General features: G+C 46.2%; 1 protein-coding gene and 1 pseudogene across 3 annotated transcripts in view; one reads left to right on the forward strand and one right to left on the reverse strand.

Moving 5' to 3' along the window:
• Window positions 1-865: 865 nt before the first annotated feature.
• LOC146190713 (very long chain fatty acid elongase 7 pseudogene) lies at window positions 866-1,666 on the forward strand (annotated as a pseudogene).
• Window positions 1,667-12,277: 10,611 nt separating this feature from the next.
• Window positions 12,278-27,691, reverse strand: part of LOC146190714 (very long chain fatty acid elongase 7-like) — a 34,331-nt gene continuing 18,917 nt past the window's right edge. For 2 of the 3 annotated variants that reach the window (XM_084601074.1, XM_084601075.1), the window contains 2 exons: window positions 13,964-14,291; window positions 12,278-13,516 (listed from right to left, as the gene is read on the reverse strand). In XM_084601074.1, coding sequence (XP_084457200.1) covers window positions 13,001-13,516; window positions 13,964-14,291 — 844 coding nt within the window. In that variant the 3' untranslated portion in view covers window positions 12,278-13,000. Of the gene's footprint in view, window positions 13,517-13,963; window positions 14,292-20,285; window positions 20,699-27,691 lie in introns of those variants that run through there. The other variant, XM_084601076.1, reaches the window with a different exon arrangement.

A 27,691-nucleotide genomic window follows, 5' to 3' on the forward strand; every position in this document is an offset into this window, starting at 1 on the left:
TCATGAGCAAACTTCATCATATCGCAGCTTTTACTACGTCGGGGATAGAAAGCTCGCTCAGAAAGAAAAGAATTCAACAAATTGGTCATTATGCTATGTCAGGAAGGGGCATCCGCATTCTCTATACCAGATAGCAGGAAACTTGACGGCTGATTTTTTTTTTTTTTTTTTATTGTCTCCGGGTACACAAGCATGTAATCTGCTTTTTAATTCCTCTCGTGTCACGGCTGTTCCGTTCTTCCGCCAGGTACGTTCAGTCAAGTCTGAAAGAGTGGAGCTCATCCGACGCTGTTTTCAGACGCTGTTTTCAGATTCAGCATCTCGCACTTTTACATTTTTCATTCTTGTCTGGAGTAATGGATAGAAAGGAAGCTTTATTAAACCAAGAAAAACAGGAATCGCAAAAGAAGACGTGCATGAAACCGTGGGATATATGCCAGTGTTACAGCTGGGCACAGAAAAAAAAAACACGTTTCATAACAGAAATAGAACATTGCATATTCCTTTCCTCGCGGATCAAGCCTCCAATAATGGAGGGACAGACAGCGAGAAAGTGGAGCTGCAATGTTCTATTTCCGTCCTGACACACGTCGTTTTTTCTATCTCCAGCTCTAACACTGACATACATCCGAAAACTTTATTTACATCACCTTTTGCCTTTGCAATTTGGCCCATATACTTAAATGCGCACGTTTTCATCATCGGGCAACCGGTGGCGTCGCTTCGGTCGTGCATCGTATAACTGAACAGGAGGAGCCCCGTGCATAGCCATATTTCGTAAGGTGCTTGGGCGTGCAGTGAATACATCCTCAACCGGAAGCCGGTTCCTTCTTGCGAAGGAGTCTGTTGCATCTTAGTGCCCATCATGACACTAGGCGCGGTAGCCTCGATAGCCTCCTCTGGCAACGACGGAAACCTGTGGCTGCCGAAAAGAGACCCCAGGACCGAGGGATGGGCACTGACCGGCAGCCCTCTACCCGTGGCCTTTATTACGGCCGTTTACGTCTACTTCGTGAAGGTTGCCGGTCCCCGCTGGATGTCCCACCGCAAGCCCTTCAATCTAAAAACCTGCATTCTGGCTTACAACCTTTCGGCCACTCTCCTGAGCGCCTTCTTCGTCTGTCGCTTCGTTAAACTTGCCTACTGGGATCTCGGATACGCTTTTCTCCAGGACCTCGACATGAACGTCTCCACGACTCACCTTGCTATCGTGAATCTGTCGTGGTGGTTCTACCTGTTCAAAATTTCCGAGCTGGCTGACACCGTGTTCTTCGTGCTGCGTAAGAACAACCACCAGGTCAGTGCGCTGCACGTCGTGCACCATGTCATCGTCACCTGGAATATGTGGTTGGGCGTGAGCTATGGTGGATTGTCGCACGGTATGTTCGTCACCTGCGTGAACACCTTCGTGCACGTGTTTATGTATACGTACTATTTCTTGGCGGCGCTGGGGCCTTCCTACAAGCGCCTGCTGTGGTGGAAGAAGTATCTGACAATGATGCAGATCGTGCAGTTTGTCCTAGTCTTCGTTCACTCCGCCGGCATGGCGGTCGCCAGGGGAAACTACGTGCGTCTCTTCGTCTGGTTAGAGGTGGCCCAGGCTGTTCTCTTCTTTGTGTGGTTTGTTGCCTTTTACGTGCACGCTTACACGAAAAAGAAACCATAATTGCATTGACTGTTTTTTCAAAAAGCGCAAAGGGAGTTTTGTTTTCTCATTTCTACTCTCTTTTTTTTTTATTTTTTGTTCTTTCAGACACTTGTTTAAGGCTACAATATTATACTAGCCCGTTTACAATTGCTTTTATCAGTGCTAACAATTTAAACCATTGAGGTAACAGAAGCTCCAATCAAACCACCGCTCCCATGCGTTCAGTCGCAAGGCTCTATCGCGCGCTTGTTCCTGTGTGCTCATTTCAGTGACTGTTCTTTTTAAGCGCACAGGGAGTTTTGTTTTCGCATTTTCACTCTCTCTACCATTCTTTGAAACACTTGTTTTAAGCTGCAACATTATTTAGAGCATTTCTAGTTGCTTTCCTCTGGATAGTGCTAACTACTGAATCCGTTCAGGTAGCAGCAGCTCCAAAGAAGCAAGCGCTGGTACACCTTAAACCGTAAGGATTTATCATGCGATTGTTTTTGTGTGCGCGGTCTTAAGTGATTAAAAGCGCATATTCGAAAAATTAAAATGTGTTTTTCATTGTGCGTCAAGGTCTACAAAGTTTTCTCATGAATTGGTCTTTAAGCACATCACTATATGATGCTTGACTGCAGGGTGAATGACAAGCGCGCTGTTATGTAAAGTACGTTTACCCGTCCTGCAAGCATGCTAACTTTGGCAATACGATATTACTTAAAGACATTTGTAAGAAAGCGTACATGTCTTACAAAGGCGGTAGTCCAAAAAAAAAAAACTGTTTTTGGTACTTTTGTCAGTTCACATTTTTTCGCCTCTTGATATTTATGCATTATTAGAGCTGACCAGCATCGACTAAAACCTATGGCATGAAAGCGACGAAGGCGGCGAGTTTTCGATAAAGCTTCGGTAATCCCGCCAGCAGTGTTTAATGGTGCAGGCAGCTCTTTGATCGCTCCAGTTGCAAAAGTCGCCTGCCCAATATGTTTATACGCCTAATATTCTCTACGATAAAAAAAAAAGTAGAAAACAAAACCATGCTCCTGGGCATGTATTCTTCGTTGTCGAATTTCAAGCAATAACTATTCTTTCACAATGGTTAATACCAAATAATGCGCAAACTTGTGCGAATTTTCAGCAAGGTGATATTGCAGCAGTCCTCTTGCATTTCTTGAGGGACCGCAATGCTGCCGCTCTGTGTACACACTCCCGTGTCGAGTTATCTGTAAGCTTTAAACTGCGTAAGCAGTGGTGGATTTATAGCGTTCAGTTAAAAATTCAGCGGTGCACTATTTTGAGACGAATGCTGTGCATAGTTTGTATCACTTGCAAACGGAAAGTGCTGTTCCAGAGACATTGTGTAATCATAGGAACAAAATCGAGATAATATGCCACAAAAGAATTCATTCTGCGTGGGCTGCTGAATACCACTCTAAGCACACAATCAAACAAGGGACTAGCAGAACTTTCTGTGAAGCACTGATGAAAAACACGCAGCCCTTTTTACGCCGTTTTCTGCGTGCATGCTTAGCAGGCTTGAACTTATGGCAGGAATTTTTTAGAGTCATTTTCGAGCGTATGCGAAATATTACGTCGTTTTCGAGGACTGCAGTCACTATCCAGCATCTTCCAAGTCTCTGCCATTTTCAGCGGGCTTATTGCTTCCTATTACGCTTGAACGGATAGATCCTTAGCTTCAAAATCACTGCACTGGCGCACTCAATTGAGCACCACAGTACACAAATAGATTGTACTGTTTCCTCGATGTCAGTGGCTATTCTTCCTAACGCCAATGCCAATATAAATCCACTTGTTTGATTCAGATACGCCCTTGTATATTGTGAAGAAATGAGCACGACAGCTTTTAACTTCTAAGAAACGGTGTTATGGTGCAGGCAAAAACATGGTATCAGCGGACAGCTGTATCGAATATTTCCCAGAATCCGAAGGGACATTTATTTACACAAGACAAAAAGATGGCTAAATAAAAACCAGCCACGTAAATAAAGTTCCTCCTGGTGACAGCATATTCGAGCTTTTTTTTTTTTTTTGTCTATTTGAAATGTGTTATACTACACAAACCATCTATTTTTACAGCTCTGTCGATGTGGCCTTATTGTGAGACGAAACATCTGTGGCTATAGGCGTCATTCGCGTCATTCCCCACCTGGAAACAATTTTTTATATATACTTTTCCATCACGATTTATAGAGAACCATATTCATGCCGTTCGGAACAGAGTCGTGTACTTGGGTTCTTTTTTATTATTATTATTTTTGGAGACACCAAATCTAAGTCACATACTGCAGTGGAAAGTAGGTCTATAAATCTTTTTTAATAACTAAGTCAAATCATACTGCAGCGGCAGGTAGAGCAGTACATTTCTTAAATTACAGTGGTAGCACAAAATCACCTGTAACACCCAAAAACCTGCGCGCAAATCTGATTTTAAATCAAAGATGAGCCCGGTTCCGTTGCTGTTCAGATAAAACCGAGCCGATTCCCTCGTTAGAGCTTTCTTTGTCAACATGAGTTCATAGCTTACGCTGCTTTCAGTATGGCTACATTTATTCCTTCCCTGGCACTGCTTTACAATCGACTACGTAATATATGGATAAATCGGGGGAAGATCCGAAACCAGAAGACTACGATAACGAAGGGATCAGTCCAGAAGAAATCGGAGCAGCATTTGTGTTCCACTCCGTTTTAAAGTCTTCAGTTTGTTTAACTGTGCTAATCTGTAGCGGATTCATACAATCATTATTGTGGGCGAAAGGCAGACACAGGGAGGAACCGACAGGAATAACGGTTGCCCGATCGTTTTTTGTGTTCTCAGAGTCTAACAGTGTGTTACGATATATCGGGATGGAAAGAGATGATAAAGAAAGCTGGCACGTCAGCGCTTTTAATTACGTGGTCCTAGAAGGTGCTCTAGAAGTCTTCTAGAATAATGTAGCGCTTGTGACCAAATCTTACTAATCGCAATGACTTGTTTGTGTTGGTGAAACACTGCAGCGCCCCTTTGGCACACAATCAATGCCCTGTTTTCCTGCTTGTTCGCAGTATAGTCATTTTAAGCCATATTTTTAAAAGCGGTCATAAAATTTGTCATGAATAAAATTTCACGAAGAAAGCGGGTCATGTCTGCAGTTTCGAAGCGAATGGACCCAATGTCAACATTGATGCGCTGTATTCACCAAAGTTTGCACCATTTTTATTTCATTACAGTACATAATCCCTTATATCCCTAGTGAAAAAACCCTATGAGTCACAATAACCTCATACAAATTCTCATACTAAACTCGTACTAAACCCATACAAATCTCGTATAATCTCATACTAAACTCATATATCATATGAGAAATTAATGAGAGTTATCAGATTTGTATGAGGTTAGTATGAGAAATCTGTATGAGGTTATTGTGACTCATACGGTTGTTTTCACTGGGGATGTATTATCATAGCGGTCCCTCAGTTCCCTACGTTTACTCACATGAATAATACCATACATCAACAGCTTTGATAACAATATAGTTTATGCACTAAACAAATTGTGTACTGTCCTCAGTTCCTGTCCAGATGGATTTGGCTCAATCTCCAAAAGAAAAAGCTTTTCGCTTCCATACAGGGCTGCACGGTTGAAACGTGCACAGTGAAGGGGGCGCCATCTTGAATCGTAGCTGCTACCTAACCCAGTTAAAGAGTGAGATATAAACAGTAATTTAGGAATCTGGTTTGTTGCCGTCCACAGTGCACAAGGGAAAAATAAAAAAAAAGAAAGAAAAAATGGAAGAAAGAAAGTACAGAGGATGTTTAAGAGAACACCATGCAAGCCGAGCAAACGAGATTGACCTTCATCTGTATTTGTAATTATGCATGGAATAGGACTGCTGCAGCTGAGGCTCTAAGGGAGCACTTCAGGTGAGGGGTCAAAGGAAGTACCTTTGAAAGACAAACAGAACCACCTTTGCAGGCTGCGAGGTTCGAAACTGGGTTTGGGCCCACTGCGGAGGAGGGGCGCGCAGCGGGGTTTACGGAGCTTCTCCCAAACGCACACCCCTGGAAAAGCCGAGCGCCAGGCCGGGGGACGCTTGTACCCATTTTTACCGGTGGGTGTCCGGCGGTGGGTTTCGAACTAACCACCTCCCACAAGAAGAGAGTGAGAAGTTTGGGCTTAAACTGAACATTAAAAAGACGAAGATCATGGCGTCTTGCCCTATCAAGTCCTGGAGCATCAATGGACAAGAAGTGGAAGCTGTGACAGATTTTCTGTTCTTGGGCGCCAAGATTACCTCGGAAGGAGACTGCAGCCATGAAATTAGGAGACGCCTGCTTCTGGGAAAGAGAGCAATGGTTAGCCTTGACCGCCTAGTAAAGAGCAGAGACATTAGTCTGTCAACCAAGATCCGTATCACCCGTGCTATGGTCTTTCCAGTTGTGATGTATGGATGCGAGAGTTGGACTGTGAAAAAGGCTGACCGCCGAAGAATTGAAGCGTTTGAATTGTGATGCTGGCGAAGACTCTTAAGAGTTCCTTGGACTGCCAGAAGATCAAATCAGTCGATATTGTCGACCATAAACCCTGACTGCTCATTGGAGGGTCAAATTCTAAAGTTAAAGCTCAGCTACTTTGGTCATCTGATGAGAAGAGAGGAGTCGCTGGAGAAAGATTTGATGTTGGGAAAGGTTGAGGGTCGCCGGAGAAGGGGTAGGCAGCGAACGCGATGGTTAGATGGCATTCTCGAGGCATTGCAGATGAAGCTATGTGATGTTAAGAAGATAGTGAGAGACCGGAAAGCGTGGCGTGACATGGTCCATAGGGTCACGAAGAGTCGGACACGACTGAACGCCTGAACTGAACTGATGGAATGGAAGTAGATTCCACATGCGAGGCAATTGCAAAATTTTATTAGCATAGTGAGCTCAATGACCGCTCTTTTTACGATAGCTAAGTTTAAGCATCTTTGCTTGGTTTGCATTATGGTATTTAGAAATGTGCTGCTAGCAGGAACCTGCTCATAAGAGTTCAAATACGCGCAGTCATGCGGAACCAGTCTTCACTGCTGTGAGGCGGTTTTCTTTTCTTTTCTTTTCTTTCCTTTTTTTTTTTTTTTTTTTGCAGCTAGGCTGCCTACAATATTTCATACTTAGAGACCTGGGCAACTTGGTTCAAAGTAGGCGTAGGACAAAAACGTCCTTGCACGTACGATGTCTGCGCATACTGAAAATTGCCAGGCCACCCAATTTAGAGTAGTTTCAGAGAGTGCATTATTGCCATATGTCATCATATATACTTGTCATGTTTTCCAAAGCGGACGATCATACATGGTTGGTACATTTTCTGAAGGGAATATATTTTTGTAAAAAAAAAAACACATTTGCTAATTATGTGGTCGAAGTGTTGTTGCAACCGCACAGCTGGCGGAGTACGGCACGCCGCCTGACAAGCCGATCTGGACGAAAGTTCGGTCCCGCACAGAGAAAGGCGCCAGTGGCGTCTTCCTATGCTTCGCACGATGACGGCATCCCTCCGGTCTTGTGGCACCTATGAACTGTCTGAATTACCAGGGGACAGTTGTTTCGGTGCAGAAAGGTACTGGGCGATAAAATAATTACCCGCATCTGTTAGCTGCCCTGTCAAACAGTGGGCAGCCTATCGTTATTTCTAAGTAGGAGACCGCACTTGTCCCATTTGCTTTTGAGGCAACAAATCCGCCTGTACTAACCTGGCTTCTCTATACAGAAGAAGCAGAGTTGCTTGCTTCCTCCCCGTTACCACGATCTGACTAAAGGTAACGAGTGACCCCGCCTATACTAGAACGTTACTGTGCCAGCCTTCATGCTTTCTGTGCAGAGATGTGTTTGATTGGTTGCCGAGTTGGAGGGATGTCCCCTGTGTTTGACTGGATAATTTCGTCAGAGAGGAACTAGACATGAGGGATTTTAAAGGCGATATTCAATGAGCAAGGGCACTTTGAGCCTTAGGAGTATGGATCATCAAGAAGCTCAACACAAGGAATTATTAGCCCTTAGCGTTCTGCTTTTCAAACATTTTCGTCCAGCATATAAATGTTTCCAAAATAACAGCTTGAGGGGCTAGTTGGTGCTGCATAATACCCAGAAATGTGGCGCAGCAAACACAAACACACGCGAAGAGACACAACACACGCAGAAGTGAGTGGTTTTTTAGGTGTTATTCAGCCGTCTGTTGGTCACGTTAGGAGAATTTGCCGAATTTTGAAATCAGAGTTATGGAGGTAAATTCGGATTTTGAAAGACTGGATTCGTATTATATGTTACGCATTACACCCTGCGTGGATTGCGGAAAGAAAATTGAAGGAGACACGGGGTCTAGGGACCCAGACAACAGAGTTGTTATGTCTACGTTATGTGGCTTTGTTGCCAAGAAAAATGGAAAAGCATAATGCAAAGCCTAGACAGCTGGTTGTATTGGGGGATATCTCTATTCTAGAATGGGCGCGTGTGTTGTGTCTCTTCGCACGTGTTTGTGTTTATTGCACCACATTTCTGGGAAATGTTTCCAAAAGTGCCATTATATCTGCTTGTTTTCATTTTCGTAATTCCCAAAGTTTCAGGCTTCCTCAAACCTCAAGACTCACCACACTACCAAACGGAACCCGGGTGTTCAAGCTAACCTGAGCGCCATGGCAGTGCTCATTTCTTTCTCCGGAGAAAAAAAAGGTTCTCTTATTGGTGCCTCTGTTTCTAGAGCACGCTGCCAAACAATTTTAGCTTCTCAGGGCAGAATAAATCGCGTGCTGCACACAAACGTCTGGTACAAAAAAAAAAAAAAAAAAAAAAAAAAAAAACATGTTCCTTAGTGTACAGAATTCAGGTTAGAAGGAAAGAAAGAAGATGACTACATAGTACGAAAGAGCACTGAACAAGGGTTGAGGGGGACTCTCAGTTCGCACGCCGAGCAAACGTTTCGACGAAGTCAAGTCCCCTGTCTAAATATTGGCTCGGCTTGCGAACTGACGCTATACTGCTCAACCTTTGTCCAGTGCTCTTTAGTTTGTGTAAAGAAGACGTGCAGAGAAATGATGAAATTCCTTCTTTTTTACGCGTAAAACTCTTAAAAAAATTGGGTGACAATTGATATCTGCCTTTAAGGGTATGTACAACACGACAGCGCTAATGGCTGCCATCTGGAGTTCTACTCATGGTTTTCGTTCAGCTTGTGGCATCTCCGAGACTGTGGGCCATATATTATTGGTGTGCCCAGTGTATGCGGGTGAATGAAATCTGCTAGCCGTTTCCTTGAAGCGTTTGGACAAGAGGCCTTTGTCGGAGGAACCACTGCAGGGCGCTTGGCAGTACAAGGGGAAGGGTGTCCAGGCAGTGCGGTCTCTTTGCCGTTTTTTGTGCGCCACCGGACTTGATTTCCGCTTGTAAAGTAAGTTGCCGTGTCTGTATATATTTTCATATGCCTTCTGCCACATCGTCACCCATCATGGTCCTCTTTTTTCTCCTCCTATCCAAAAAGCAGCGCTAACAAACGGGGACGAAAGGAAGAAACCACAGGAAGCGCAGCGCTTGTTCCTGAGGAACAGCGCTTGTTCCTGTGGTTTCTTCCTTTCGTCCCCGTTTGTTCGCGCCGTTTTTTGGATGATGTATCACCAACTCGCCCGCTTAACTATCCTGTTGAATTCTCCTCCTACCCAGTGCAGAGTAGCAGGCAAGATTTTAATCATTCCGGCCGACCTCTCTGCCTTTCCTTGCAATAAATTCATCTATCTCGTTCCCGTAGTTTGCTACTCACTTAATGCCTAGTTTCTTAGTTTGAGAAACTTTTTTTACGCGTATGGAGCGTAAAATGGGCGGCTACCACATTACGTGCAAGACCATCCGACATGTATATAAAGCTTCACATTAGCCACATTTTACTAGCATAAGGTAATGTTCAACAGCCTCGAGAAGGAACAGCAGTTTACATTAGGTAGCGAAATACTGGAAGTAGTAGGCGAATATGTCTACTTAGGACAGGTAGTAACCGCAGATTCGGACCATGAAAAGGAAATAACAAGAAGAATAAGATTGGGATGGAGCGCATTTGGAAAGCACTCACAGATTATGACTAGCAGCTTACCGGTATCGCTAAAGAGGAAAGTATATAATAGTTGCATCTTACCTGTACTCACCTATGGGGCTGAAACGTGGAGGCTAACCAAGGGAGTTCCACTTAAGTTGAGGACAGCTCAGAGGGCTATGGAACGAAAAATGGTAGGGGTAACATTAAGAGATAGGAAGCGTGCAGAGTGGGTCAGAGAAATAACTCAGATTACCGACATTCTAGTTGAGATTAAGAAGAAATGGGCATGGACAGGAAATGTAGTGCGAAGAGAGGATAACCGATGGTCGCTTAGGGTAACAAACTGGATTCCAAGGGAAGGAAAGCGTATCAGGGGGCGGCAGAACGTTAGGTGGGCGGATGAGGTTAAGAAGTTCGCAGGGGCCAAGTGGATGCAGCTAGCACAGAACCGGGTTAAGTAGAGAAATATGGGAGAGGCCTTCGCCCTGCAGTGGGCATAGTCAGGCTGATGATGATGATGACTAGCATACCTGCATGGACTCGGTATAGCGTCGGACTCGGGATCCAAGAGTTCAACTTCCATCTCGTGGGATTGGCAGAGGAGTCAGTTTGTGTCAGCTCGACGTCCTTCTTTCTCGTGACATCACACAATTCGCGAACCAATCAGTGTCATGCCATGACATATGAAAACTACACAGCTTGCAAGAGTCATGCTCGTGATTTTTCGCTCACAGCGCCGACAACAACGACAATGTCAATGCCGTATTTTATGCAGAATGAGGTCCTTATAATCGTGTCGTTTTAACGCAGTGCTAGGTAACGCAGAGAACCCAACAAATATTTGTACCAGAATCCCAAGCTATACAATCACCTGCCTAGACACATGTATTGTGCGATTTTTTTTTTTTTCAATTCGAAAGCATTTGGAGGCTTATGATGGCGAAAACTGATATCGTTTGAAGTCATTACGATGCATGTGCTTGCCACTATACCCTTCGTCTTCTCCGCGGACCAGAGTCGCGGCTTGCACGACTGGACGGGAGTTCTTAGAAAGCGATCCTGGGAGAAAGTTCAAGGACTATAGGAGGTGAGACGACCGTGCAGAAAACTAATGAGGCGGGTGTAAACGCTATGCCGGCGGTAGAGTCAGCATAGCAAAAGCAAGGCGCGACTAGCCCACTGATGATAGCAGCGTCTTGGAGGATGCTGCTAGGCCGTTAGCGGATAGTTCGATCTCAGCGACGAAGGTTACCGCCCAAAATAAGAGATGGGGTAGAGTGAATAATAAAAGTGAAATTGTTCCCCGGTCACTAATAAACGAATTGGTGACAAAAACAATTAATGACAAAAAATACTAATAAACGTGATTAGTTATGAAAATGTCAAATCACAAAATCATTAAGTGGGTAACCATTAGCAATACTAGTGCAATTTATAGTGCGAAATTAAGTTGTCAGGTGTGTTTAATTCAGTCACCATTGATATTAAGGCAGCTAGGAAAAGGTGATTGCTCTTGCACTTCATTTATATTTTTCCTGCAGCACTACTTGAGGCATTACAACTGATCCCCTGTAAGTCATTTCATTCCTGAGTTCATGATACAGAAGCGCCGTACTTATAACCATACAATGGCCAATAAATGTGAGATACGATGTAGAGGCGCTTCATTTCCCGAACAAAAAATAAACGCAGGACCCGTGTACTCACTGCCTCACCTATATTTGAGCCAATGCGGAACTGCATGCTATAGTTGCTCTGATCCGGTTTTCTTAACTAGCATTCAGGTAACGTCTGCAAAGCTTCTGGTCATGTTGGCATCGGAACTGCACTTCTTAGATCTGTTCTACTGGCATTTGATTAGAGGTTTGACGAACTGCCAAAAAAGACCTCCGGCATTGCGAAACACTAGTCGGCAAGAAGGTACAAAATCTCGCGATGCCACTTGGCCTGCCTGCTTTTGACATTTACAATGTACAGGGGAGTAGATATCTTTGCTAATGAACGCTAATATCTCGCACTCATTGTAGCTTTCGTTTTTCCGGTTTCAGGGTTGGTACACGCTCGCACAACGTCCATACAACGAAGAGAAATTGTCCCAGTCGCCCATGGGTAAACACTACAACTTATCCGAAGAGTCTGTCGATAGGAATCTTCCAACATATCTTTGTCGCCGCTACGATATCTGTTGGCTCTTCATCAGCTCAGCATCTTCGGTCCGATAGCCAGAGATCTCAATCCTTGACACTACTATAAGAAAAAGTGCGCAATCTTGAACTGCTGCCTTATGAGCGTCACAGCCGTATACAGCTGACAACCTCGACCCCAACCTCAGCCCTTGGATGATATGTACAGCCTTTGTCAAAAGTTTAGAACCCAGAGGATTTGCTTTTAGGCCATACATTATGACTTCTGTAACAATCGTGGAAGTCCTAGCCATTGGAGAGGGTAGTACGAAACATATTCTTCTCTTGTAGAAGTTTGGAAAGCTGAAAATGCATTACGAGCTACATAGTATGGTCCAGAAGTAGACCCCCTGGGCTCTAAACTTTTGACAAAGGGTGTACCAAAACAAAATGAGAGAGTGCACCAGATTAAAAGTGGCGTATTGCATTGTTTATTCCGAACTATGTACACAAGTCATCACTAGATGTGGATCCGTCGTGTACGTCGAGACCTTCGAGTCATGTTCTTTGCAGAACACGGTCGAAGAAGTGCTTAAGGCCACGCTGAATTTGTTAAATGTGTGTGTATAGATTTAAAAAAAAACGCACTCACAAATATAAATACATTGGGCTTGTGATACCTATGCCTTGAGACCACACAGCAGTCATTGTCCTTAGGCTGCTACCACAGTTACTAGGAAGACACACAACGGCGTTTTCATGCTCGTTCACACAAACACAGACAGAAAGAAGCTGCGGCACTGCGTTTTATCTGCTCGTAACGCATTGGCGCTGGCAGTCAACTAGTATCGTCCTTGGCCATGCGTCGCAGTACGATGCCTCGCTGGTGCTGTCACTCACACATTCACCCTCTTTCAAGACCGCCACGCTGAAACAGGTCACCATGTGACGTACTTTCACAACATTCACCACAGGAAAACGTCGGCCTCAGAAAGCTTGGGCGAACTGGTGGGAGTCGGAAGATTCATGAAGTGCATCCCAGAGTGAAGGTTAACGCACAGCACAAGATTTCCACTCGAGCCGTTCACCTTTGACTATGCATCGCCCCATGGCGGGCCTTCCGGCTGTGAAGCCCCGTTAACTAGGGCACACTGACCCAGAATTTTGGACCAGCAGTCGAACTGGAGTTGTTTACTGGGCCTTTACTCGCTCAGCCTTCCATTGCTCGTCAGGAGAAGACCCGTCACACTTCACCAGCCGAACAACATTGGACTTGTACGACCGAATGTAGAAGCTGAGGAACTGGATGAAGAATATGAGGCACTGCGAGAGCATGAACAGCGGTAGCGAAAAGTAAGGCACTCCCAAAGTGAAGACGAGGCAGATATTGCGCACAATCATGAAGATGAACTGGACAAGCTGGAAACGAGTCAGGTAGCGCTTCCACCAGAGGTGCTTCTGGACTTGCGGCCCCAGAGCGGCCAGGAAGTAATAGGCGTACATGACCACGTGCACACTCGAGTTGAACACGGTCTCGAAGCAGGCGATCGAAAAGCCACCGTATGTGATGTAGAAGTAAGTGCAGAACGAGACAGAAACGTGATGAAAGACGTGGAGACCGCTGACTTGGTTGAACTTCTTGCGCAGTACGAAGAACACGGTCTCGATGCACTCGGACAGCCGCAGCACCAGGTACCACCAAGAAACCTGCGCCAGTAAGACGGGTGGAACATGGCGGTTAGGATTGACGTCTCTGCTGCGTTGAATGGCATAACACACATACGAGCGACAATCGACGGGTGCAGTTAAGTCTGACGTTTTACTTTATCGGTAATGAGAAACACCGCTGACTGCTGAGGCACTTAGAAGTTGGCACAGTGCTATGATCGACATTTGATAAGGTTTTCTTATTTAAGTACAGCCTTAAAAATGTGCCTGCCCGTGAAATAATTTTTTTCCAACTTTTTTTTTTTATTTCCGAAAAAGTAATTTGTCGTACTTCACTGGTTAAAACTTGATTGTCTGGTCCGATTCAGCAGGTTTGCGCACTAACCCATGTCCAGGTCAACATCAAGACCAGATACTGACCTTATACATTACTTGTATTGTGCCTAATGCATAAAGATGTGGAAAAGTCAAAGTTTCCAGCCTCACCTGAAGCAAAATCATGGTGGTTGGCCTAGTGGACAGGTCGGGCCCCTGCAGGAAGAGGTCGTAGTGGCCCGTGACAAAGGCGTAGTAGCCGACGCGTGTGGCTATCGCAAGGTTGGCCAGAACCATAGCGGCGTTGTAGCACAAAATGGTCTTGCGCAACTCGAACGGCTTGGCGTTCTTCATCATGCGCGGTCCCCATATCTTCACGAAATAGGCGTAACACGCGAGAATGGTGGTCACTGCCACGGGACTTCCAATGAGCACCCATCCTTCGACCCGTGGATCCCGGTCAGGCAGGAACCAGCTGTACGAGTCCTTCACGTTCATTCTGCGGTGAAGAGAAGACAACGTCGTGATGAGAAGCCGAGTCAAACCTGGTCTGTCGCGCTATAACTTAGCAAAGCCTGCTGTTATATACCGCGAGTTTCACGCAGCTGTACGGCTGCTGTGCTACTAATAATAAGGTAACGCCACTCCCCTCATCAATCACTATGCGAGAAGCCGCTGAAATCAGGCAGCTGCACTGCAGGCGTGAATGATTTCTCAAGCGCGAATGAACACAGCCACAACCACGTGGCTTAACATGGCGTTAAGAGATCGCGGATATTCTGTGCATTGCTGATGTATGTCCTAAGCCCAGGGTCGCAGCTTCAGCAGCTTAACTGTGCGAGGGCTAGTTTGACGGGCGGTTAGTGTTGGAGATTTACCCCGAATAAATGAACGCTGCATTTGCCATAACCGCAGGTACTCGCTTCCGTCCGTTCTTTAGGACAATGAATCGCCAACAAAATGTGCCCCCCTCGGCTATAGCGATGGGCAACAGGAAACAGCGTTGGCAGTAAATTACTAAAGTCGGCTTTAGTTTGATATTTAGTCGTTTGCCTTGGTCTGGGGCATTCAAGAAGCAACTGATTTGTTCTCTAGGGTTTTACATTCCCAAGCAACCAAAATCCTTGGGTTCAGCTGTTAAGTGCCTTCACCACTGGACCACCGCGGCGCAGCTAGAGACTCCAATTCGCTTCAATCAATATTATCCTTGCGTAGCAGTCACAGATACTCAAAATAAAAATAATCAAGTTCAGCAAAATCACATTCAGACCAACAATAACATCACCAACGCCGAAAAGTCGCATTTTGGCGCAGTCAAATAATCTGAAGCACAAATTACCCACAGACGCTCCAACAAATAATCTCTGCAAGCGAAGCATCGTAACAAATACCCGTAATTCACAAGAACCAGGCAGTTTTGTGCAGGTGTTAATGGCCGCATATTCAAATATCAATCGTGCTGACATTGTACATACATGCAATGCCCGAAGCAACTGTCGGCGGCTTGCTTCGCAGGGCAAGAGAAGCCTATCGCACTCGGTAGCATCGCCTCCACCCGCCAAGAATACGTGATCGCCAGGACGGACAGCGTGGCGTGTGTCCATCCAAGAGGAAACGTCGCGACAGCGAGGAAATTAATTCGCGGAATAAAAAGCTGCGTAGCAGGAAAGAATGGTGTGGAACGCGGACGGAACAAAAGAATGGCGACATCTGCAGCAAAACATCCAGCCCCTCCTCCGTGGGTGAGCGACTTGGGAATCGTATAGAAAGTGAAACGCGGCGCGCTCACTGCATTGTCCGCGGCGCGAGCGTTCTCAAGTGAGCGGGCGCCTTGCGAATGTATTCGAAAGTTCGGACGTGACTTCAGGAGCGGTGCCGTCTCCTACGGCAGGAATTGAACTGGGCCACCGCGGCACGGAAAAACACCGGTGCAAAACAAAACAAACGAAAAAATTCACAGTCGCGCTCTCGAATGAAGAATCCGGTTTAGGCTCGGCGTGCCGACGCGACGGCCATGTCCTCAATGGGCGACCACGTTGCCGCAGGGGATCATCTGTGAAGAGGAACCGCAGGCGCGAGAGCTTTTATATGCTTTCTGTTTCAACTAAAGGACAGAACAAAATTGCATGACACTATTTTTTATGCAAACAGTTGCGGTTCATTTAGTGTCCTGCGACCCTGATCAGCTGCTGAAGCATGTTTTAGCCCACGAAACCATTCGGTTATACTCTGAAAAAAAAAAAATGAACCAAAATAGCTCAATTTATCTGTAAGCAAGTACAAATAGCGGCCGCTGATGCTTTTGTTCTTGTTTGGTTTCTTAATGTTTTCCAGTGAATGTAACTGGTTCGGAAGCGTTCGGAACAGTCATTTTGAAATCAAAGGTCCTCAAGAATATTTCGACGCGCGCTACATAAAATAAAAGGCAACCGTCGACAAACGAGAGTAAAGTCACGCAGAGCATAACTGACTCCTGAGAAAGGAGGCTACGAGTATCCCTACGTGTCACACCATTTGGTATAATAATTCATAGCGGAAGATTAAAAGGCTCAGACAGCGCAGTAAAGTTTGTACTATCCCCGACTACTGCTCTCGCCTAACTTAATAGTGAACTTCAACGCGAAATTCAACGCGAAGTGCAAAAGAACATTACTGTAATACTACATTAAGCAACTTTATTACAACTTCTCCGAGCAAATTTTGGCGATACTTGAGCACAAAGCAACAGCCAAGTATTCCGATGTCATCACTAGACGGGAAACTTAAAGCCGACACGTTCAATAAATATTTTCACAGTCAGTGTTCGACGTTGATAATGACGATGCTATCCAGACTGTGCCACAACAATATCACCATGGCAAACTTGTTGGCACTCCTGAAATTTCTGAGGCAGGCGTGCTATCGTTGCTCCTAAACCTGGACGAAAGGAAAAGTAACGGACCGGATAATATACCCAATAGTTTTCTGAAGCGTTACGCTGAACCCTGTAGTAAATATCTTTGTCCCTTGTTCCAGAAGTCAATCCGCGACTGTCGAATTCCCTGTGAGTGGAAAATCGCCAAAGTAATACCGGTGCATAAATCAGGTGACAAACATTTGTCGAATAATTATCGACCTATTTCTCCACATGTACATGCGGGAAAATTCTTGAGCACATAGTTCTGAAATTTCTAACCCAATACGCAGAGGCTAATCAACTTATCCACCCTCGCCAGCATGGATTCAGGAGCGGGCTATCGACTATTACACAACTTGTTGAATTCATACACGAGCTTGCACAGGGTATAAATAATCAGTCTCAATATGATATAATTTTCCTTGACTTTTCTAAAGCGTTCGACCGGGTATCACACAGGAAACTGATCTATAAACTAGAGCATTTAATTGGTGATGGTCATATGACCAAATGAATTAGCAATTATTTAACGGACCGTTACCAATTAGTTCATCTCGACGGACACATTTCTGACATCATTCCAGTAGTATCGGGAGTCCCCCAAGGATCTGCGCTGGCACCTCTATTATTTTTGTTATTCGTTAACGACATAACAAACCAAACTGATGTAAAAATGAGACTATTTGCAGACGACTGCGTTCTCTACCATGAAGTTAGACACCCTTCGGACCAGGTCAAACTAAACAGGGTGAAATGTGGATTTAATGGTTGGCATTAAACAATGTCTTTAAGTGGTGCGAAGACTGGAACATGGTAATTAACAAAGAAAAGACCGTTTCTATGTTCGTCACAATCAAAAAATTTCCACTTAAGTTCAGCTATGGCTCCGACACCACTGCACTACAAGCTGTAACAGAATACCGATATCTTGGCATCGTTATCACATCAGACTTAAACTGGACAATGCATGTGCAGCACGTAGCAAAAAAAAGACATGAACAAGCTCTTTTTCCTTAAACGTGCCTTAAATAATTCGCCTTCCGGAATAAAGCTCCAGGCATACACTACGCTTCTCCGCCCAATGCTAGAATACGGCAATATCGTATGGTTTTCCTACACAACAGGCTGTATAAACATACTCGGAAGTGCGCAGCGAAATGCTGTGCGATTCATCTATAACTGTTACAGACGGACAGATTCTCCGACTGAACTTTTACATCGTGCGGGGCTTCACCCTTTATCTATCCGGTTAAGACAGCATCGCCTGCAATTCTTATACCTACTACTACACAATTCATACAAGATTAACCCCGAAGACTTCGTGAAAAAAAGCCAGTCCAGAATAACACGTCATAAACATCCCCTCTTTCTAGAGGAATTTTTCTGTAGCAACAACACTTTTTACTTTTCTTTTTTTCCGCAAACAGCGCGCGATTGGAATGCACTTGACGCCTCAGTTGTAAGGCAACCTACAGTCCAAAAGTTCTTAGAGCTTGCCGAGCCTACTTTGTTGTCATGAAGCTGTCTGAATTTGTGTCAAAGCTACGGTGATATATGCTTTCTATTGTATAATTGATTTTTTGGTGTTCTTTGTGCTATTCTATGAAGGTTTTCCATATTGAATCTGCCACATCAGCAATTATGTCCATGTCATGCAGTTCATGTCCACTTCTGTAAAAACCCCATTGGGGTTGACAGCATATCAAAATAAATAAATAATAAATAAAAATGTATAAGCGTTCTTCAGATCACGCTTGCTGTGCTCCCTAACTAGCGCGGCAAAAAAAAAAAATGGCACTACAGTTTCACTGTCGCTAAATGACGGTTGTTAAGTCTCATTGATTCATGTTATTGTCGGTGAAGCCACACATCAAGCTATAACGAGTGAATGTAAGCGCAAAGAACGCCAACAACATCTAACCGAGAAAGAGGCAAGCAAGGCAATTAGCGCAAAGCTAGTTACCTCACGTGGTTAAATACTTGTCACGAATCCTTCAATATATATAATCCGCTGTTTATAGCAATAAACATCAGCTCTGACCATCAAGTGCCTAGTTGGCCACTGATGAAATTATGTAGACATTTTGGCAAAAATACACAGCCGCAAAACTGACTATGCTTTCAATTCATTCCTCTTGTGCGGAATAGCAAGCTGATTAGTTTTTCAATTCTCGACACGAATGATACGCTGCATGGGTAATAATATGCTGTTTGCCTTACAACAGCCGATTCGTGACATATTGCATGCATGTTCCGCCGAGGTATCTTCGCGTGCAACTGCTCGGATGCACTTGACAGTGGAGAAATTCTGCACGCTGTACAAGTTGCAATTTCTTGCACTCCAGACCTCACTCTATTTCACCCTTAACTTCATACTCACGTTGCTATGCGCTTTTCGGAGCAAGTTTCATTCTCGCACGTGCCTTCCTCGGAAAATAGAAACGTTGCAAAATGTGCTCAGCTAACCGCACGCTTTGCTCCCGGCAGGCCGAGTTCCCAACGCTCTTGGCAAGCGCAGTTCGAAGGTCAGCCGTCCGTATCGTTCGACTGGAGCGAGTGCCAGCTATAATTCTATACACACTAAGAGATAAAAACACAAAGAACAAAGAGAATCTCGCGGCCATCCCACGTCACTTAACTTAAGCCAGTATAGTCTGAGCCTGATCTGAGCGCTGTCGAGGGGCCATGTTCCCACGGGAAGCCTTCGTAGAGGTGACAAGGAAAAAGCGCGTGCGTCATTCCGCTTAGCGAAGATCGAGGGTGTAAATGTAGTTCCTTAAGCAGGTGCATATGTCCTAGGAAACGAAAGAAGAGGCAGCTTCATCGCACGTCACCGACGTGGCAGCCACTATTCTGCAGTAGCGCTTTCTTATCATGCAGTGGCTAATTCAACCGGAGTCCTCTACTACGGCGTCTCTCATAGCCTGAGTCGCTTTGGGACGTTAACCCCACAAACCAAACCGGACTAATTCAACGTGGGGTAACTGCGGTAGGTTCACTGTACTGAACGTCGCACGCATAGTGAAGCATTGTCACAATTAAATGCTGGTTTAAAAAAAGAAAAGATATCAAGAGCTGTAAACAAGCTGCAGAATAAGTTTTGTTCCGTTTGCTTCCTTGAGTAAAAGCTGCTGCGGGCTCACAGTGTGAATCAGGTAACACTGTTTCAGCTCAGCTGGTCTCGATTACGCAAAACCCACTTAACAGGGAAGAACGCAAAAAGCCGTTTGGCGGCCTCCGCCGTTTCGGTTTTGGTACACCAAGTATCAGAAGACCTGTACTCTCCTCGGGCGACATTTACGGAACATTCATGCTTTATGCTCTTTATGCACCTTTTGTTCGTTCTCGCCTAAGGCAATCGTGGCAGCCGTGTATTTCGTGGAATGATGGGGAACCCCCTTTACGGCTGGCACGAAATCAGAGCATCCCGCCGAAGTGTCCTTCGCAGCTGTAGTACGTATACTGCATCTCTCAATGAAAGCGGCGTTGCTTTCGACATCGTAGCATGGGAGCGCATCGAACGAAAATATGTTGAATGTTTACGACCAACACGGATGGTGACGCAGCTGAGCAAGAAAACATCGGCGAAGGACTTACGTGAGGCAACGACGGCCTAGGATCGAGTTCCACCCGCAGCCTCGCTCTGTACACGGGAAGGCAGACGTACATACGCCCTGAGTTACGAAGTTAAAGAGCGCCACGCTTGGGAAAACGACACCGATCCGGCACGCACGAAGTGACCAGATACCAGCCAGTGAGGCCGCACAGCGTACAGACGCTGTGGGGCACGCAAATGCCAGAGCGCGAAGCTTTCCTGGTCTCTACCACAGTGGCGATGTAGGAATGGGCGGAAGCGAGCAAGGAGCGGCGCCACCGCTGCCTCAACAGTACGAGCCACTTTCTTCCTCGCTGATCGGAAAGAGAGCCATTTGTGTCATGGCACCCGAACCGGAGCAAGGCGGTGCGATCCTATCGTTTGGGTAGCCTTGAGATGCCTGCCCCCTTCTTTGATCGGCAACCCCGTCCAAGTGACCCGAGTCCTTGGACCAAGCATCGCGGTCGCGCGTTCCGTGCTTTCCACTGGCGTTGCAAACATACACACTGTGTATGCACTACATCCCCTTATCAGGCACAGTCTAATCACCGCCGCGATCTGCACTGGCGGAGCCTGTAATTTCATGCAGCTGGCGATGATGCCTCGCCCAGACGTGCTCCTGCTTCTTCCTCCTCGCTCTCAACCAGTCTTTTCTCTCTCCCACTACCCTCTCTTCCTATTTGTCATTACTTTTAATCTCTGGGCCATCCGTGCCATTCACTTTCTTCGCAGGCAAGAATGCCTTGGAGACAGGCGTTGATACCACGGCGGCTACCCCCTGGCAGTGAAGCCGACGTCGCGAAACTATATACTCGTCCTTCATGGACCGCCAGCTTGATGTAGCGCTGCGTTTTGCAGCAAGTAATTACGCATTGAAAGGAGGCGGGCAATGAGTCATTTACAAGCCGGAATTTTCGATATTTCGCCAAGGCCTTTGCGAGCCTCATTGCTCAAAACGCGTCAAAAACACTTTCTCGCTTCGGCTCCATACGCACGAATGCGGTCAATGCAGTTCCCACTTTCACAACAGCGTCGTGAAGCTATGCGTACGAAGAACTCGCTGGTTGAAGGCAGCCTTCTGGCAACCGCTGGTATACGCAGAGGTGGCTCTTGATGGACGATTGGTAAATGGATATCGAGTCTAGTTGTAGCGCATTTAGGGCAAGAAGGAAAGAAACGGGAATATATCACATGAATCGGTAATTAGGCCTCGATTCTGGTTAACCTTTCATTTCTTTTCTTCCCAAGCCTCAATTCAGGTCACGAACTGCGCAACGCGCGCACTCTGGAGATAATTTAAGTGCCAGAGTCAACGATCCCGACTCAGGAGGACAAGACCTAAAGCTCAGAGATAACGAGGACTAGGCTTTAAAAACAATGGGGAAATTGCGAGAAGTGAAGCTTGTAACAGCAAAGTACATAAAATGAGAGCGTTGACAAAACAGGGCGTTATAAATTCAGCCTACTAATATGCCTACGAATATCACGCCGACAATGTGAGAGGTTCGACGATCTTATAGGACTTCTTAATGGGCATGCTGAAGGGCTGCTCTAAACTATGATCACCGTGCTCTGTATTATACTCATAAGATAATGCTTTGGTGGCATTTTGGGGTGGTGGTGTGGTAGTTTGGACAACTAAGGCTATTTGCGCTTACAAGCTACTCAAGAATGTGTAGGCCTTATCCATATTACTAATGCCGGTTTTGTTATTTCCCTCCCAGAGTTCATTTGCTCCTTCAAGAGTTCTACCCGATACCTTCTTCGAGTTTCAGTGAACCCGTATGAAACAACGCTCCCGCCGTGCTTCCCCCTCGACCCCAACCAAGTTAACGCAGAAGCGCAACAGGTATCAACCTACGAGCGGGATCCATATATACGACGTCCTTCGCTAAGCGTTAAGAAGACACCACGAATATATGGCAGCTTTTCGATGGAGGCGAGAAGCAAGGCGCCCGTGTGCTGTGCGATGTCAGTGCACGTTAAAGAACCCCAGGTGGTCGAAATTTCCGGAGTCCTCCACTACGGCGTCTCTCATAGCCTGAGTTGCTTTGGGACGTTAAACCCCACAAGCCAAACCAAACTATTTCCCCTCGCCTCGACGTCGGCTGCCTTGGAAAGCATGATACGACATTTGCATGGTTAACAAGAAGATTGCAGTTCACGATAGAAAACTCAGGAGTGCGCCGAATTATAGACGTTCAATATACTGCGCTGAGAAACGACCGTTTCGGATACAAGCACCGATCAGGCTTACCGCGCCGCCCCCGTCGCCGCACAAAAAGCGCGCACATAAGCAACACACACTCCTCGTTTGCGGCCGTATTCTCCGCGACGTATACTTACAGCTCGAGAGGCCGCATTACTCCTGGCTTCCGCGTAAACCTCCGTATCCGTCAGCTGACCGCCACCACAGCGACAGAAGACACTGGCGCTACGGGCGCACACTTGGCAGGGTATTCGTTTTAAAAGAATGCTCAAGAAGCGAAACTGCGCGACGGCAGCTGTCGTGGGAGAAGCGGTGCAAGGAGAGGGAAAGGGAGGAATCGCCGGTGGCTCTCTCAAGGTGCGACATGACGTGGAGCCATTGTTTTGAGAAAAGAAAACAATGAGATGCCCGCTAAATGGCGCGTACCCGCGCAAGCGGCAGGCTTGAGACGGCAGGGTTGCGCGCCCTTTGTGGCTGAGAAACGCAAAAGAAGAACGACAAAAGACTTGTGGCGGATTTCGCGACGGCGACCACGTTGGCCAAGGTCGCCTGTGCAGCGTCATAAAAGGAGAGTTGACGAAATAAATTGCGCACACGCGGCTAATTCCACATGCGTCTAGCGACCTATCTAAATACGGTCTCGTTAGAGCGCCGTCACAGACTACAAAACGCGTGCACAAAGCTCGGAGAGAATCCTAATACGAGAGGCGGTGTGTACTACACGGGAGCATAGCACCTGAAGCCCAAGGATGACGAGGATCGGGCATCAAAAACAAGAAAACAGGCTGAAGCGTGGTTCGTCGAACTCTTATACCTACAATGAGAGCGATGACCGGACAGGGCGTTGGACTCTCTTACCGATGCGGCTCACGAATACGGTTTGCGACAGGCTTTCCAATACAGATATATACACGGTCTACGAATGCGGCTTACAAATACGGCTTGAGATCCCCTCAACTTCCCCTTTCAATCTTCCCAGAGTTTTCCACCTCCTCTCCCCCCGTGTGGTTCACGCGTTTAATCGATTTCTTTATTTTTGGCCCAAATTCTGAGACAGTTTAAATATCGCCGCATTCGTTCCTTGCTCACGGCTTATTTTTCTCAACTTTCTTCCCAAAATACGCTGACCTGGTACAAAAGCGCTCTTTAAACCCTCGGTTATAATTTTCTTAATTATTGTCATTCCTTCGGTGGTCAGGTCTTAACTGTCTCACATATTTAACGCACTGGAGTGCCCACCAATGTAGGCTCTTCAGAAGAAATCAAGAAGAAACGGGGCGTGGGCAGATCGTGTAATGCGAAGGCAAGATAACCGACGATCCCCAAGTATGACACAGTGGATTCCAGTGGAAGGAAAGCGTAGCAGAGGGAGGCAAAAAGGTAGGTGGGTGGATGAAACTAGGAAGTTTGCGGGCATCAAAAGGATGCAACAGGGACAGGACAAGATTAACTGGAGGAATATTGGAGGTGCATTTGCCCTCCAGTTAGTGTAATCAGGCTGGTGATGCTGGATGGAAGGCTCTTCAAGTCGTTTGAACACTTGATCATCGACTTCAAAGTTCAGAGCAGTTGCAACCAACAAGGCCTTCTCCAGAATTTTTATTATCCTGCAATATAGAGGCACCGTGCAAAATTGAATCAATTGATAATTGATGCAACACTTCACCTGACGTGCCTGCAGAAGTTGCCGACTATTACCCTTGATACTTCACGACTTTCGATTGCTAACCATTGAAGTAAAAATGAAATTAAACTCGTGTCAGTGAAGCACTTATTTATTTGCAGCCTTGAATACGATAAACGGAAAAACAGCAGTGCAACACGCTTAAAGTTTACGGACAAGAACGGAGGGGAACACAAAAGGAGCACCCGTCTTAGCGCAAAATACGGGTTGCCACGTTTTAAAGTTCACTTACTTCAGGGTTCAGGCCCAAAAGTAAGCGTAACGCATTTTACTTGCGAAATTGGTCACTGGCGGAGACACCTGTACTTTCAATTTCGGTCTTCCTGTTGTAGAAAGCAGCGCTCTCAATGAGAATGGTATCTTGAGATTACCAGACGCAGTACTTAATTATTGACATGCCAGTTAACTTCTACTTTTCTCCTCGCTCCTTTAAGGCTGAACAGTAACGAGACAATACGATAGCAAAAAAAAAAAAAAAATAGATGTCAATTTTAGACGCAACAGCATTTGTCCCACAAGAATGTTATCAGAGCTGTCGGACAGAGCCATCACACGCACTTACTGCTTAGTTCATGTCCAGAACGCCAGATGTTTGAAGTAGTGATCTTAGAAGAACCATTCGCAGCTCTCAATGAGAGAATAAGGCACAGTTTTAGATAAGGCTCATATGACTCACCGCAGAAGGATCAAGCCGACGTAGTCAAACGTAAATATAGAGTGCATAAGGCTGACATTCATGCTACTTATAAACGAAGACATTGGATAAAAGAGTCGGGTATCAAGGCGACGCGCTAGAAATCCCGAAGTGTAGGTCCCTAGAAAATATTGCGCGACGGTATGTAAACACAAATATGTCACTCACATCTATTCCGCACACCTTCGTGTCACTGAAACGAATCTGCCTGCTGGCGTAGAGATCGGCTTGTCATGCGACTGACGAACAAGGACCGCAGCAGTAGCATCGCGCGTTTTGTTCAAACGAGAAATGCGTCAGCACCTTCCTTTCTGACGGTCGAAGATTCTACTCGATGAAAAAAAAATAATAATAAATAGGGGGGGGGGGGGGGGAGATAAAATGCGCACGAAATATTGCGTGTTTTAAAATACAGCACAATGAACGCGCTCTCATGACCCATGGAATTCCATGTTTTGTGAATACACCCTTAAGAATCGCTTCGCCACGCTTCGGATTCGCATTTATAGTGGCTCAATGGCTGTCGCAGAAAATGACAATGCCAAGGAAAAGCCTCACAGAAGCGAAGTGCCACAGTTTCCGACTGAGTTCGCTTGAAACGGTGCCCGCACACATGGGGTATTACGACATGTTAAGAAAACTGCAAGAATAAAGAAATAAAGAGGAAGCTAGCATAAAGAGGCGCAATTTTCATCGCGTGCTGCAAGACACCTCGCATACGTATGCAGTAGCCATGACCAATTAGCCGATTCTTTGGGGCCCCCGCTTGAGCCCATCTTTTCCTGAGGAAACAGAGTTGAAAAACTGTCGCCAAATGCTCGAGTTCACCTCTACAGACACGCACCGCTGGCTGTAACAGGCAAGTATGCGGGCGACCAACATTAACCCGCTGGCGGGTTGAGGTAGCGAGTTCTGGTGGTTCGTGAGCGAGAGTTGCCTGGGGACAAATGGCGACTGCCATGGAAGCGACCGATGGAAGGGCGTCCTTGCGAATCAAGAAAAGGCGAGCGGTTTCCTCGAAGCCTCCGAAGATCGGCTACGGATATGCTCAGTCAAAGCGTTTTCCGACTTCTTTTTACACTGGAGAACTTTTTATGAGCAGACATCACTTGCCCGGTTAGCCACATCAGGTAACCTTCAGGATGCTTAAACCGCGTCGTCTTTTTTTTTTCTTTCTTTCTTTCTTTCGATTAAAGGACGATAAACCCCAACATGCAACCAAAAAAAAAAAAAAAAGCGCTGTACAGGGTGGACAGTGGAAGATGAGACGCACGTGGAAAGATGACAGATGATACAGAGGGTTGGTGACCCTACCTGTCAGGCGAAAACCTGGACCCCTTGCCGCGATGGCAGTAGCGTCAAACACGACGGTGGCAGCAGCAGCAGTAGCAGCACCAGTACCGGCCACGAATTTCGCCAGTCCTAGGCAAGAAGCAGATTCCTCGCCATGACTCCTCCAAAAGTCAAAAGACGTGGGTTCGCCGCTTGTAAGGTAGCAGCTTCGAGCGAACCTGTTTCCACCAGCCCCCACCGTGTCCGTCGGCTCCTAACTGTCCATCGGGCGCTCGCCCATGCGCTCTGGGAGAGCGAAATCTAGAACGGCGCTCGCTCGCCGCTTGCCGAGCGGTCGCTTTCGTTTTTAGAAATCCTTGTCTCCCTCCTCCCGCCCTCTAATCCGCTCCCCTTGGTCCTACCTGCTGAGGCACCTCCCCCCCCCCCCCCCCGCCCCCTCCTTGTTCTTTCTGTAGGGGATGCCTCGAGGCAACGTCGCCGGGATTGCGGCAGACCGTCATAATAGGGCATGAACTAGGAAGAGAGGCGGCGAGGAAGTAGGACTCGGCTGTGCCGACTCAGCGCCTGTCGCTTCGGAGGAGGAAAGGGCGCGGACGAGTACTTCCTCTTGGGAGGAAGAAGCAGCAGGCTATCCTAGCGACGCATGCACTCCTGCGTACGGGACTATGCAAGGCAGCCGAAGCCAGTCGCTCTCAAGCCGCCGCTGGAAGTTCGTTGTATTCGTGGGGTGAGAGAGAGAGAGTGGTGGGAGGATGATGTAGGTGAGGGATGTTTGGTGCTTCCCCCTTCCTCTTCACTACCAAATCCGTCCCGATTCTCTCCGTCCGTATCACTTCGATGCCTGCGGCCCTTACATTTGCGTGTTCAGTGCCCGTTGGTGCGGGTCATATAGCAAAGAGTTAAGGCTCATACGCTCGCAAAAAAACCGGTGGTTAGAATAATCGTTTTGTCCATTAACGTGCCTGGACGTAGCGGGGAAACAAGGATTTATGTAAACATAGAACTAGTTCGTGCGTTTTTGTTTGGGCAGCCAATGCGCAACATAGTTTGTGTCCTCTCAGCAGTCAATAAAATTCAACTGTCTTACATCGATCAATAATTTTACTAATGTCTAATGTCAGACCGGTTCATATCCAGTGACAGCAGAGTATTTTTTGAATGACATCTGGCACTCTAGAAAACGCTAGGAGTCCAGCACCAAAAGTGGTCGCTACATGGCGATAAGAAAAAAAAAAAACACTCAGTTCTCACGCGACTGCTGTTCTGTATTCCATGCAGCGACAACGCGCAATGAGGGAAGCAACATAGCCACTAAGCTTATTTGAAAGTCATTTTGTCTTCAAATACCAAGTCGAGTTATACTTCAGAAGAATTTTTATTTTTAGTTTACACAGCCGTTTTCTAGATCACTGCACATCGTTCGAAATACCATTAAGTTTAAATTATGAGACGTAGGCGTTTAGGTGAAGCGCCATAAGCTATGTAAGCATTACTTTGCAAACGGACAGAGGCGCAGTTTCAGTTTTCA

Source organism: Amblyomma maculatum, chromosome 4, assembly GCF_055883805.1.
Source record: "Amblyomma maculatum isolate TAMU_Amacu chromosome 4, ASM5588380v1, whole genome shotgun sequence".
NCBI lineage: Eukaryota > Metazoa > Arthropoda > Arachnida > Ixodida > Ixodidae > Amblyomma > Amblyomma maculatum.